We start from the raw sequence: 15546 nt of genomic DNA on the forward strand, positions 1-15546 counted from the left end.
GTATTTAACGCATTCAGTCCATTAAGCTGGTACGTGCCGATGGCTCCGTGAGAAGCATTATGCTGGATGTAAGCTCGCGGTTTATCCTGCTGGGTTCTGCTAATCTTGGTTCTGCAACACGTTTGCGGTATTGTAAATTATATGCAGTTTAATTCTATTAAGGAGACATAGAGAGAGAGAGAAAGAGAGATAGAGTAAACTGAGACTAACTGAATGCATATATTTCAAACTCAGAACTAAAGAAATTAATTAAGGTACCTCAACAGTTTAGACGTAAGATTTTTTTTCATTTCACGATTTTTATCCATACCTGTATTTCGTGTGACGTTGCCGCTTTGACAGGTAAGTGTGTGCGTGTTTGTGTTATACTTTACAAATGGCGTTTTATTTTAAAACGATAATTTTATTATTTATTTTGTTTGAAAAAATAACTTTTTCATTATTGGCAATTTTTTTTTTCTGAATTATATTAGTCTTTTATAGAGTAGTTAAAACTGTGGTTTCATTTAAAGTGGTGCTGACAATTCCACCCTGTATATACGAATTGTGAAAAAATACATAAAATAAAATATAATAATATAAAAAAGTCAATAAATAGTGTTCATTTGTTTTATGTTTCCATATAAAGAAATTGGTCTATTTAAATGTAGTCACTGTAGAGTTACTGTATTAGTATTTTGTACTAAATATCCGCTTTATCGGCCAGTGTCAACTGCAGCGAGTGTGTTAGAACATCGTAAAGTTTCCAACCGAGAGCTCTCCGGCTATAGCGAGAGTTAGTTGTGAGCCGGAATAATGAAAAGCCTCTTACGTTGTATTAGCCCTGAGTATACTGCTCTACTATCTTCTATATTCTTTTAATATAAGATGGAACAGGTTTATTTTTTTTTTGCATCAAATAAAAGGATTTAAGGAAGGACAAAGGAAAACAAGGATATGTAGCGACTGTTTTAATTATTAAATATCGATTTCTCTGTCTCTCTCTGTTGTAAGTACAAAGTATAGATCTAATTTAGTAAGATTCTCCCAGCATCTAAATGAAACGGAGAGTAGAGCACATACATTTTCAATATTCTTTCTAAATGATGGTGATGTATGTAAGGCCGTTGTGGCAGAGGCTCAAACGGTTCGATTCACTATTCGAGGGGAAAGGAATATTTAAATATTTTAATTTCCACGGGTGTCCAAGGGTTAAAATCTCGCTACGGCCATTTTGTTTTTGTTGTTGAGGAAACCCAGTGTTAAGACACTCCGTTCCCCACTTACCGCTCACCCCTTAATAATATAGTAATGTACTCTATTTCATCAATAATTAACAGTTATTTCCATTCACTTTGCATATTAAATGTGCATAATTATGCAAAGCTGTAATTTTCTCATATACAGCTGAAGTTAGCTGTATAGGGGATTAATTAAAAGCCTCTTACGTATTATTACACATATAATGTACATATAGTGGATTGTTAAATGTCTCCTTACGTAATGTCATTTAAATATATATTCTAGTATATATGACATATATATGTATAGAATTATTAGATTTTTTTCAGAACTATCTGATTTATAGTAAAATAAGCAAAAAAGGATCCAAAAAAGAAAAAAGGTCTCCATTTCTTACTAATAGTAAATAATTGAAAGTTAAAAATCAAAACAAATTGTACCAAAGATTCTTATTCAAAGATTACTTGTTCCCTGCACAAAAGATTACTTTAATTGTATAATTCTTCTAATTTTATAAATTTGACAACTGTAAATTTTACTAATTAACAATTCATTAAATTAAATATAAATATTTTTTTAACAATATAAATTCTAACAGAAATACAATTTACATATTAAATTAAAAACCAATATTACAGATAATAAATCAACAAAGACGAATGAAACAAGACCTTTGCCATCATCACTCCACAAAAGGATAATAGATTATAATAGAAATACTTCGCGAATGAAATGAATATCGAGCTGACGAGGCTTTGTGATATCTTATCAAGACTCGGAGTCAGGCTTTATGTTTGGTTGAACGTGAAATCATATTTTAGTTTATCTTTGACTTCTGAATACAATATCTGTCATAACCATTAATTCATATTTGATTCTAAATTAAATATATTATTAAATCAATGATATTTTTTTAGCTGTAATCCGTACATAGTATGGTACTCAGAGGGAACCTGAAATTCTTTTGAATAGTCGGATGTACATAAAAATAAGACCGACGGTTTCTGTTCAGCTGTGAATTGGGAAGGAATTCAATACAAAAGTAAAAAATATGTTGCAAAACTATATTAGATAGTTATTGAAAGAAGAGAAGGAAAGTGATTTCTCACAAAAATGATGTTCCTAAAACTGACTTCGTCTATTTCCTTAAACATTACTCTTATAGAGTTTAATTTATTTCTTACTTAGCGCTTTATAATGCTACGTAATAAAAACTATGTGATTTAAATATTTCCATAATAATTTCAGGATGAAGGGGAACGCGAACTGCTTTGAATAATGAAAGTCCCTTAACATCGTTAAGAAAATTAACATTAAAAATTATTTACATAAAGTACCTAGTTACTTAGTTATAAAAAAAATTTTAGTTATTTTAATGACTTTTGAAGTAAATAGGGGAAGGGGAAGTAACCGTCGCTAAGCGACCGTTGCTAAGCAACGATTTGCAAAGTTCGTTGTTAGAAAACGCCACCCAAAATGAGCTTGCTTAACGCATCTCTCTATTGAAAGCTGAAAATAATTTCATAAATATATTTAATCAATATTCGTATAGTTCAAGCGGGCGTAGCCGCGTTCGGGTCCACTAGTATAACATATATACATCCCTTCAACGTCAGGTGACGTCACGTCAAATGTTCTTTATGCCGACATCTGGCCGTGAACTTGACGCAAAAGGGATCTTTTCTATGATATTTTTGGTAAATGATGAAATATCTTTTGTAAATATCTTTTATCAAATATTATAAGGAGTGACGATAAAGCTTTGGGACTTTAACCGAATTAATATTATTTTCTTTTAAGCTTATGCAACTCGATGATAGTGGTAAGTTTTTTTTAGTTTTTTTTTTAAATTATGTTGGGGGAGTGCTGACTTGCAGTGAATGTGGCCGCACTTCTGCAAATATCGGTTATGTCAGTCACATTAGAGCTCATCAACGAAACTCTTGTTAGCCAGATGTCAGTCGTTACTGTAAGCTATTTCTGGAACTTGTAATTATTAGGCTGTCTTGTTATAGGTGCACAAGCGTGCAGTAAACGAGACGATTGTGGGTTCGATTCCCTCTCGAGGAATTTATTATTATCATTTCCTCACTCTGTTAATGAGGCAAAGCGCGTGTGTTAAGTTTTGTCACTTAAAACGCAATTTTATCACTTAAGAATTTTATTTAATAATTGAAATTATTTTTAATAATCTATTGAAAATAAATACTGTACAGTCAATACAAAAACAAATAAAACACATCGAAAGTATATCGTTATTGAAGATATCTATATATTTATCAAAATGTATATTATATATATAAAGTATGTACATTCCATTGGACCCTGGAATGCCCTTTGGAAAAATGCTCCGATTTTTTTTCTCTTTTCCGTAGTCCATAAAACATAAAGCTTTTCTAAAAGAATTTGAACGTGAATACAATATTGGCTGGAATGAAGCTTTTACAACGCCTACGTTGCTAAGTGAAATGTACAAATTGGGAAAAAGCTTCAAATTAGTAAAAGCGGAAAAGGAACTGGTGTCATCGTAGATAAGTGTTTTATTGTACCTTTAATGGTTGCGGGTTCCATCCCCATTTGGGGATTTTAAAAAATATTTTATATTTAATCATTTCCATGTGTGTAAGATTCTCCTGCTCAACGCACAGTGTTTCTAAAATATAATTATGGGAAGTGGATAAAATTGTATTTTAACACTATTATTACCTTGTTAATTTTGCAAACTTTAAGAAATATACTAAAATAAATAGTAGAAAAAGTAATTATAGTCATATATCTTGTTAAACGATGTATATAAGTAAGTCTATCTCGTATTTCGTACTGTTAATTAGAAAAATGTAGTTCTCTTTGTGTTCTCTTCGTAATAATTAGGTAACAACATTCCCATAGTAATAATGTTGTCTCATTTGTAATACAATTTCTTTTACACAATTTATTTTAGGAAATTCTTTTATCTATACTTATAATAAAATCGTAAGAGGGTCGGTGTACTTGGACGATATTTAAAAAAAAATGTTATTGGGAACCTTTATTAACCTAATAGAACCCAAAAGAATGATTTTTAAAATTTTTGTATGTTTGTCTGTTTGTCGCGTAACGCGTAACGTGGCGGTTGTGATGAATCATCATCAAGGAAAAGCCATTTAATTGGCTTTTCCTTGATGTAGATGTACATTTAATAAACAATTACAGAAATGGTCGAATTTATTAATTTAAAAGTTCAAAACCGTTTCAAAGGAATACATTTTTTGAACCGTACAAAAATGTTGATTTTGCGAGAAGGCTCACTTTGTATCTTGAATAGAATATCTCAATTTGTATTACAAGAGAAGTAGGTAGAAGGTAGAATATAATCGTTTGAACGAAAAATTAGTTTGAACTTTAACTTAAAAAAATAACAGACAAATATTGAACTAGCTTCTACCATGTAAAGTTCAATTTAAATTAATAACTCGGTTAAAAGTCACGAGTCACGAGTCGGTAGTCTCGATAGCAACACAGTAGCGTCCACTCTTAGAAATATCTATTTCTTTTTGTTGGTTATATATAAAATATAATTTTTCTCATAGCTTTTCCTTTCTGTTCACGGCATATAATTAAGTTGTTTGTACTTTAGGAAACAATGGAATTAACTTTACTGATATTCTCTGGAAACTATAATAGAAATGAGATAAAAAGGTTAGATAGAAGTAAGGAAGTTAAAGAGCTTATAAATATATAATAACACTAGCAGCCACAATGCGGCTTTGCCCACTTCAGCTTATATATTAGGTAAACTATAAATAGAAAATGTCTTAATCTGATGTATAAGCTATATTTTGGTAAAGTTTCATCTAAATCAGTTCAGTACTTATTACGTACGTACGTATAAAAAATGATGATTTCATTTCAAATAAACAAGCCATCTTTTTTAGCTTGTTTTTAGTAACTAGAGCAATTTACATAATGATTGGCAACGAGACGTCCAAAGTTAACAAACGATCGAAGTTTCCCATTTAGAATAACAAGTTAAGACTGTTACATTTATAAGGCAAGATATTATGTTTCTTTTATGTTTGAACAAATATTTTATCTTTGAAATAAAATGTAAGTCCATTTTTACAGTGGAATAAAAATATAAGGAAACGGCTACTTACTGCTAGTTGCAAAATACATTTTTTAAAGTCGATTTCTATTTTCACCGCTTATAAGTTGACTCTAACTTGATAGTTTTAAAGACTCTAAGAAACTATGTATTAATACAAAAATATATAATATTTATATCAACTGCTTGCCACTATAGAAGAGGGGAAAGGCAGGGTAGGGTTAAAACACTCCGTTCCCACTTTGCGGGGATTTTCTCGAGGCATTCATTGAGGCAGCGCCGGACTTTACCCTAGGTGCCAGGGCGAAAAAAATGAAAATAATAATAAATAATAATTCATTCCACCATGTGGGGATCAAACCCACAACCGTCGCGTTGAAGACCCATGCTTGTGCCTCTGCGCCAAGATAACGGCCTGAAGATGTTTAATAACATAGATTTAAAAAGACGCAATTTTAAATGAAATCTTAAGTAAAATATATTTCAAGATTCCATCCTAGCCTTATTTCTTAAAAACGATGTTTTCCAATATCCAGTACTTTCTCATTATCTCAGCAGCTTCCGTACACTCTACTATATAGAAGTGCGCTTTGCCAACTCGAGTTTTTATTCACGAAGCTTTGTAGATTCGCGTTTTTGTAAACGTAAGGAAACTCGTTTAAAATTGAAAAGTATTTACTCATTTTTTTTAAGCTCTTTAAATATTACAATACCAATGAAAAAAAGCTAAAATATAACATAAATAAAGCTAGTTCGAGAAAATGTATTATTATTTATTAATATTTTCATTTCTTCGCTCTGTTAATATAGCAAAACGAGGCGCAATGCTTCGAAAATTCCGCTGAAAATGGAAAGTGTCTTAACACTACGTTTCCTCTGAATACCCAGCTGATGAAGCTGAAAAAACAAATAATTCTTTATCTATAGGACAACATCCGCTATTTACATTTTATTTTATGTAGGATAATATTAGTTTGTTTTAAAAACAACTCCGTATAAAATACCAGAGAGACCGGATGCCCTTTGGCCTTTTGTTGTTTGCAAAATAACTTTTAGCATTGTACAGGTTAAAAATATTAATTCTTTTTTTTTATTATGTTTACTCAATTTTTTACACGTGTATTTTATGTATGACACAGATATTTTTTATGTTACGCTTCTCATGTATCAAGGTGGGTGTATAATTTTGTAGATTCTCTCTCTCTCTCTCTCCTGTGCATGATTAGTGTCATCTGATGGTGAGGTTTGCTTTCCTCGTGCTTTGTCTCCACTTCGCTCGACTGGATGCATCGTGGGCGGAAACGTTGCCGGCGTTCCTGTCTCTCTTAATGATATGTGCCCATCTTCGGTCGTTCTCTTTTTCTGGACCCAGAAATGTTCAGGTTCATTGTGACATTTCTGATATATCTTCTTCAGGTGGTCTTCTCTTTACGTAGATTTGTAGAAGATTATATATAATGTAAAAAATAATTATGACGTCACCACAAACTATTTCGATTTTTAGATATTTTGTAAGATTAGGATCATGCATCCATCAGACTTTTAAGGTCCACTGCTGGACATAGGCCTCCCCCAATGCTCGCCACTCCGTCCGGATAGATTAGGATAGTTTCTACCAAATTGTGAAATGACAATAAATTAAAAAAAAGATAATAATAATGGAATTTTTACGTAAGTTGGCAAAAGCGTTCGCTACGATAAATTCTACTAGGAGAAAAATCAATCTTAATAAAACAAAGAAAATATTAATCTAGACGAACTATCATTTATTTTCTTACACAAATCCCTTGTAGATAAAATTGTAATTACTTTCACACCAATTTGTCTTAATCACCATTTCGTCCAAAGGACGCTCCAAATCCTCCAGCTTAGGCCTTCAAGTGGCAATTTTGTATTCTGCTCGTGTAAAAATATTCGTCAAAATAACATTTTCGGTAGAGCAGAGGCCAGTCGTGGCGCAGGCGCACAACCGTTTAAGCAAACCAGGGTTCGATTCCTACTCGAAAAAATTAAATAGTTAATATTATCATTTCTTCGCTCTGATATCTAGGAAAGCCGCTGCATTTAGTTCCTCCATTCAACACACAATGCCTCCAGAATTCAGTGGAAAATGGGGATGGGAGTGTTTTAGCACTAGGCTCCCCACACATGCGGGGAACAGCGTGAAGCTGAAAAAGTGCTAAGCGCCTTCATGGTCACCGCGCAGCCATAAACTTAATAGCTACTTGGACTTTACTGCCTGGTAATAAAGTTCTCTTTCATTTGCGCCAGTTGTATATTCAGTCGTTGAGTGGAACTAATAAATTGGAGTAAATAGGAAGTATACGGCGTTTTATATTTGTACACGATTGAAAGCAGTAAAGCTTCGAAGCTTTTCTATGGTCTTTCTAATCTTCTGCTTATGGGCTCGTGTTTATGTATCTACACTGATAACGTGTGTTTTAGATTTCCTAGTGAAATGCTGGTAACAAAGCTTTATTTATTGAGGTAGAGCAGACAATAACAGAACGGTAGTGTCTCAATGGTATATTATTATAGCATGAATCTATAACATAAAGTTTATTTGTTCTAATGTCTGTAACTAATCGCATTTTAAATATATATGTTTAATAAATAATATAAGATACGTGATAGAAAACGTTGCGTTCTACGCTAAGATCTGAATGGTATAAATTAATTGTGTAAAATTTCTGTGTCGCTGTAAATGCGACAGGTTGTGGGTTCAATTCCCACTGAGCAAATGAAATTATTAATATTTTGTATTAATATTTCTCTGGTGTCGAGGCTAAACGCGGTGTAGAGTTCCGCCACTTAACAAGCAAAGTCTGCAGAATTTGGCGGAAATTGGGCAGCGGAGTGTCTTAAATCTAGGCTCCCCCTGCCTACCTTGCTACGTAGAGGGGGGGGGGGGGAGGGGTTTAATCTCTATTAACATAATAAATTAACTATGTTACAGTAACGTCATACACTCGAAAAACATATGTTATAAACTCTAGAAATATATATTTAGAAAGGCAACACGTGCAAAGTATCTCTAGCTTTTATAAGGAAAATTAAGTTTACTCAGCTCTTGTTGTTGCTTCCCGAGCTAACTTTTATAGGATTGGTTTTTAAACTTATCTAAAGAAGAATGGAGGTTCTGAACTTTCATTAACAAGTGGGTTTTTTATTTGAGCAAAAATAATTCTCAAGATAGCTTTTTGTAACTAACTAAGAATTTCCACTCAACCCATCGTTCCGTTAAGATAGTCCGCTCCCCACTTTCCGCCTAAATCTAGAAATGTCAAAATTGCATGGTGAGTGGCATAACTCAACGCCGCGTTCTGCCCCGTTGCCAGAGCGAGGAATGAAAATATTAAATATTTCATTTTCAATATTTGGAGATTAAGCCTATATCACGCTACCCTAAGTGTTGCAATGACATTATAAAGGGCAAGCGTAGGGAATTCTGAATTTGTTATTTAGATTATGCAGGAATATTTTATTAAATAAAAATGTTAGAGTTCTTTCTGTTTACCTAATTTTTGTATAATTACAACCGATGAATGTTTATCTGTTACTTTCTGGATTTAACTTGAACTTATGTATAATGTTCATATGGAATCGCATACCTGGTACCCTATATTCATATAATAAGGTAAAATCCTTATATGGTTACATTTTTTATGATTAAAATCTTCTACTTATTAGTATTTTTTTTAGTTTTAGCTTCACTCTGTATCCTGCATGTAGGGTAGGCAGAGGGAGCCTAGTGTTAAAACACTTCACTTGCTTCTTTGCGTGTTGAGTGGCGGAGCTTAACATCGCGCTTTGCCCCGACGCCAGAACTAAGAAATAGTTCATTGGCCCAAGTGGGAATCCTTTCTGTGGCCTCTAATATTATTTTCTTGTTATTAATAATTTCATGTATTACCAGGTGCTAAGCTCTGACATGGACTGGCATTTTGCTCATCGTGGCCTACCGCACGCACGACCCCGCCGATCCATAGCTCATACTCGCCTTCTGAAACGACATCCTCTGGTAAGTTTTTTTTATATTCTAGGGAAGTGGTGTATTGTCAAAGATCCTTTTTTTTTAGTTTCATGATGTATCCCACATGTGGCAGGGTAAACAGAGAGTGCCTAGTGTTAAGACATTCCGCTTACCACTATCTTACATTCTGGTGGCATTGCGTGTGGCAGAACATAATGCTGTGCTTTGCCTCCAGACCAGAATGAAGAAAGATTAAAGATTCATTTCCTCGATTGGGAATCGAACCCACAACTAGTCACGTTTACAGCCACACGTGTTACGCAGGCCTCTAATTGAAATATAATTTTTTAATTTATTATAATTATGATTCATAAGAAAAACACAAGAAAACCTTTATTATTTTCATTAAAAAGTAATACGCAATAGACATAGCAGTAGGGATTCATATAACCCAAGAGAACGTGGTTAGCACAGACCCCTCTGTAAATTAGAATTGTTAATGTTATAAGAAACATTGTTATAAGTCAGCCTCAGGCTGTATCCCGCGCAAAGGAGGTAGAGGGAATCTAGTGTTAAAACACTCTATTCCCCACTTTCGGCCGAATATTTCGAGGCATTGCGGGTTGAGTAGCGGAACACAACGCTAAATTTTTGCCTGGGTGCCAGAGCGAAGGAATGTAAATATAAATTAATAATTATTCATTTCCGCGATTGTTTAATACTAAACAATAATTTTACCGAGACTATTATTAGTTAAAAAAACGGAGTTTGTTACAATTTTATTCAAACCCAGTAATGTTATTGACATTTGACTTTTAAAAACGTAGGGCAATAAAAATTCACCTCATACTGATCTACAAACTTTAGTTATTATATTTTTTTTAACCGACTTCTGTAAGAAAAGGTTATCAATTCGACTGTATTTTTTTTTAATCATCAGGTCCACACTGCAGTACAACAAACTGGTTTCAAACGAGTCAAGCGAGGGTTCCGTCCTCTCCGTTTACCTGAAACCGCACCAGCTGCTGAACCTCGAGATCCCTATTTTCCGCTACAATGGTACTTGAAGAATACTGGGCAGAATGGGGGAAAACCCAAATTGGACCTGAATGTGGAAGCGGCTTGGGCTCAGGGGTATACAGGTGTGAATGTGACCACCGCGATCATGGACGATGGTAAGTTAATAATTGATAAATAACTATACTGTACTTGTATAGCATATAAAAGCAAATACGTGCGTGGCGTTGAGTTACGCCACTCAACACGTAGCTCAGCTTAAATTTTGTTTGATTTTTATTTGTTTTTGAATGTTTTTTAAAATAAATTATAAAGAAAGAGGGAAAGCGTTTACCACGGCAATCAAACCTAGAAAAATATAGTCTTATCTTATATTTCTTGTACCTAAAGATATCAAGGTAACGACGTTGAGGCCGATTGTTATTAGCTTTTGTGTTTACCAAATAAATATTTTTAACAAACAAGTAACTAAAATTAAAATATATTATTATAAATAGCATTTAATACTTCAAGTACACAAGAATCTTCAATATTTCTTAAGATATTCGATACGACTTGCCCTTTCTTCGTCTAGGACTGACACCGTCTGAGCACTCTGTACTAGCTCTTAAATTATTAACGTTAAGACCATTTGTCTTGTTTCAGTTTAAGCTTTAAGTAAATAGAAGTTAGAAAATTAATTTCACTTTCAAAAATATATTTTCGAAGGACTCCTCAGACAGTACTAATATAGATTGAAGAGTTCCATTTCAATGATAGAAATCAATATATTTCTCTAATAAATTAAATTCTTATTATAATTTTTACTTTGTATTACGTATATAAATATGTAAACATCTCCTAACATGAAGATGACATATTTTTTTTTTATATAGGTATGAGTTAAAGCTCGCAAATCGTTTGATTGAACTTACGTTGAGTTAAATGTCTTAATAGGCATGGAGTGTCTTAACATTAGGTTCCCAGGTTCCCTCTGCCTACTCTGCTATACGTGAGAATCTTAAAAAATATAAAACGTAAACTCTATTTCTCTTTCTTTCTCTGTTACTGCTCCCCTACGGCCAATAGCATTGGCCATATAATATCTGTCAGTCACTGAGTACTTTTCGCAGATGCATTTTATGTTATGTTTTTTTACAGGTGTAGACTACATGCATCCTGATTTGAAGTACAATTATGTAAGTATATTTATTATATAGTAAATTTGAACGTTTCTAAATATTTTTGGGTTCAAATCCCATTTTGGAAAAAAAAAAAAATATAGATCTTAAATGGAAGGAAGGCTATATTGAGGTGAAAAATAAGAAAAAAGTATGTATGTTTATTTTAAAAACAATGATATTACTTTATTTTATTATTATAATTGGTTTCCACTGTAAAAAAATATAGATATATATATTTAGGTTTATGCTATATATAGGCAGAGTTAATATAGTGCTAAAACACTCCGCTCTCCGAATTTCCGAATGCTAGAGGCATTGCGTGTTGAGTTGCGGAACACAATACAACGCCTCAACACCCAGAGAGAAAAAAAATAAAATATTAAATATTTAATTCTGAACTCACAAGCTATCTCTATTATTATATTTATTCCAATTACATTATCTTCTACGCCTGTAGATGTTCGTTCTTATTTAATAAAGGGCGACATTGAGTTCGTCTGCCTTATTCTTGTACGAGAATATTTTTAGCTTTACCCGGAAAAATCTTTACTCCATTCAATCTCAAATAGGTAAGGAAAACGGATTATGCTATCCATATTCGAATTTTCCTCGATATATTTTTCTAAAGTTTATTATTAATACCGAGAAGATAAATTATATGTTAAAATACTTTATATACATAATAAATATTATTATTTTTATCTCTTTAACATATAAAAACAACAAACATATGTATTTAAAACGAAGCTTTGTTGTTTTTAATTTTCGTTTTCCTCAAGAAGTTATTTACGATAACAAAAATATTATGAATTATTCATTTGACATTTTGCGACTTGTATAATATTTGTGTTTACCTTTACATCCACAGGTAAATCTCTCTATATTATCTCTGATTATTGTTCTTTTGAATTTTAAATGAGAATCCCTCTTAATTGGGGCTAAGAAAAATACTAAAACTGTGATAACGCAGTGGGAAATTATTTAACTGTAAGCGCGATGGTTCTGAGTTAGATCCTCGCACTGGTAGACAAAGCGCAGGTTTGATTTCGCCATTTATTTTTTGATTTTTAATAATATATATTATGGCAATATGATGTCTCGAAAATAGGGTGGAGAGTAGTAAAGATCGGAGTGTCTTAAGACTAACTTCTCTCTTCTAAAGTAAAAAAAAAAGTTTAAAAAAGTTTTATTCATTTTAATAAAAGAAGAGGCTATAGGATTATCCTTAGTGCTAAGGATTATATATAAAAGTTCAACACCAATTTTAATTTAAGTGTACCTATTTCAATGAAACGTCTGATCTCATCCTTAAAAAACATTTCTACAATGTTTCTGCAAATTTGGTTAGGTAAAATTCTGAGTTTCAAGAGTGTAACCCAAATTATGCATCTCTATCTTTATTTTTTCTCTTGCAAAATGCGAAAATTGCGTAATTGTGTTAAATACATTTTCCGTTTGTTTTTTAATGTTGATTCATAGCAATTTAATACAGTGGAAAATTTAATTTCGGTTGATTTCAAAATGAAACAATCTATATAGGTGTGTAAAAACGTTTTTTTTTACAAAATATTAAATAATTGTAATAAGTGTAATTGTACATAACGTTCTGTACGTGTTTATAATGCTATAATTTCTATTTAAGAGACATTATATTTAAACTCTGTGACTAACAGAATTCAAAATGACAGACGAAAAGCTCTGAACAAAATAAAATTTGTGACATCCTAATTTCGCGAAACACGAGTTTACATTATTTAGACGGATCATTGAATTTCACGTAATACGTGTTTTCCCAACGGGGTAGAACATCAAAGATAAGATAACAACGTAATTTGGCTTACAAATTTAAATTTATGATTAATCTTTTTTAAGTATTTAATTATATTTACGTTATAATATTAAAAAAAATAAATAAAATAAACCTTTTAATGTGAGTTATATTTAAGGATGAATGTTATTTATTTTTAACTTCTATTTCTTATAATTATGTTATTAAGTATATATTTTTTTTTAATATAAAATCTTATCTGGTCTGGGTATTTTTTAAGTGAAAGAAATGAAACTTTTGAAACTATTTCCTTTATATTTTATATCGAGATTTTATATTGTATATTAATCGGTGTATAATGTAATAAAATAGGTATAATAGTTACAAAATAAAAAAATAAAAAAATTAAAGTTGAAGCTGAAAATATGAACGCCATTTCTTTCGCGAGCTGTCAATGTGACGCGAGGAAATGAAAAAGGCGGGAAAACACATCAATCTTCATTCTTCAATCTCGAATACCATATTTAGGTATACTATTTTAATGTATGCATAGAACTTATATTTTATATAAAAATAAAGATTAATTACGTATTTTATAAGATCTTATTCATCCTATCTAATATAATTTATTTATATCTATTATTTTTCTCTTACGTTTTACATATGTATATTTTATTATGAAACCCAATACAAAATACAAAATTTATATTTATGGACCTTTTCAAAAGATGTATCTTGTTACAGAATGCTGAAGCATCATATGATTTCAGCAGCAACGATCCGTTTCCATATCCACGATATACGGATGATTGGTTTAACAGGTAAGAGCTTTTATAAAATGTTTCTATTTCGACTTCAGACTTCTATTTCCACTTTTTTCTTCTCAGTTTTTTTCTTTAAGTAAAACTTAGGAACAAAAAATAATACTGGTTTTCAACATTTGAAAGCATTTGAAAACGAAAGATGTATTTTTAAAAGCTTTTTCTATCTTCTTTTTTATTACAACCACCGATTAATAACATACAAAAAATAAATTTGTATGTAAAACAAACTTTTTTTGTTGATTTATGAAACGTCAAAGGTTGTTTGAAGTTTCCCTTTGCAAATTAGAATAATTAATCAAAAAAAGTTAAATAAGCTTAACATCGACTTCGTTTAATCAAGTTGTAAAATCATTTCATAAAAATGAAATATATCAGCATGATACATTTACCAGAATAATTATACTCCGTGTGACGGTAAGCGCGACAGGTTGTGGGATCGATTCCCACTCGAAATATTAAAAGGGAAATGAATAAAAGGAAAATATGCGTCAAGAAAATTCTAGAAATTCGCTTTATTAAATACCCACTATATAATATATCGAATAATTTTATGAACGTTTCTATTTATTCAGTAGGAAACAATACGAAATAAATAAAATTTTATTGTCCATTTACGATATTGCTCACGTTTAAATGTCTTAATTGTTTATATTGACTCGTAGCTCGTTAAATCGTGGGAGGGATAAGAATTTCAACAGCAATTATTTGTTCATTTATATAACGGAAAATTCAGTTTTCATAAAATCATTAAGGTTCGTATTGTAAAGGCGGATTAATTTTTATTATAACGTTGACTTAATGATAGTTTTTATGTATAACATAGATGCGCCAGTCGTAGCGCAGAAGCATGAGCGTGTGCCTGTAAGCGCGATAGATTGTGGGTTCGATTCCGCTCTTAATTTTTTCGTTCTTGTGTCGAGGTATAAGTGCGGTATTGAGTTCCTCTAGAATTCGGTGGAAATTGAGAGCGGAGTGTCTTTACACTAGATTCCCTCTGCCTACCTTGCTATGCTGATTTTAGAGCATAGAGTATCGAGATAAGCATCAGATGTTTCTAGTTATTTTTAACTTAACATTAAAATTATTCATTGTACGGGGCCATTGTTATCTGAACGACGTAATTTTTGACAAATCTTATTTAAGGATAGGAATCCAACTTTCAATTTTCTTGCTAAATAGGTATAGACATTAGAAGTAAGAACTAGAACGACTCAGGTCTTTTTTATAGCAAAAATATCTTCAAATAGAAATGAATATTGAATAAAGTTTTATAAAAGGCATTTCAATTGCTACGCTCGAGAATTTCTATAATTCCCCACTTAGTTTGTCTTTAATTCTAACTTCGCTACCTTAATTAGAATTTTGTTTGGGCAAAGTTTCAGTAAAATTACTTTCTAATCTCTATTCATACTTTAACAATTATAGAGTTACCACCTAAATATTGGTTTATTTGTGACTCTTATTTTTCCCATAATTGTTATTATTTCAATTTAATT

At 31.7% G+C, this 15546-nt stretch overlaps 1 protein-coding gene across 1 annotated transcript in view; it reads left to right on the forward strand.

Annotated features, from left to right (window-relative positions):
- Window positions 1-15546, forward strand: part of amon (prohormone processing protease amontillado) — a 52555-nt gene that overhangs the window by 11895 nt on the left and 25114 nt on the right. The window contains exons 2-5 of the mRNA XM_085189027.1: window positions 9222-9326; window positions 10219-10453; window positions 11436-11473; window positions 13971-14047. Coding sequence (XP_085045153.1) covers window positions 9222-9326; window positions 10219-10453; window positions 11436-11473; window positions 13971-14047 — 455 coding nt within the window. The remainder of the gene's footprint in view (window positions 1-9221; window positions 9327-10218; window positions 10454-11435; window positions 11474-13970; window positions 14048-15546) is intronic.

The sequence above is a fragment of the Heliconius melpomene genome, chromosome 8 (genome assembly GCF_056956725.1).
Source record: "Heliconius melpomene rosina isolate 202511_hmr_F chromosome 8, ASM5695672v1, whole genome shotgun sequence".
Taxonomy (NCBI): domain Eukaryota; kingdom Metazoa; phylum Arthropoda; class Insecta; order Lepidoptera; family Nymphalidae; genus Heliconius; species Heliconius melpomene.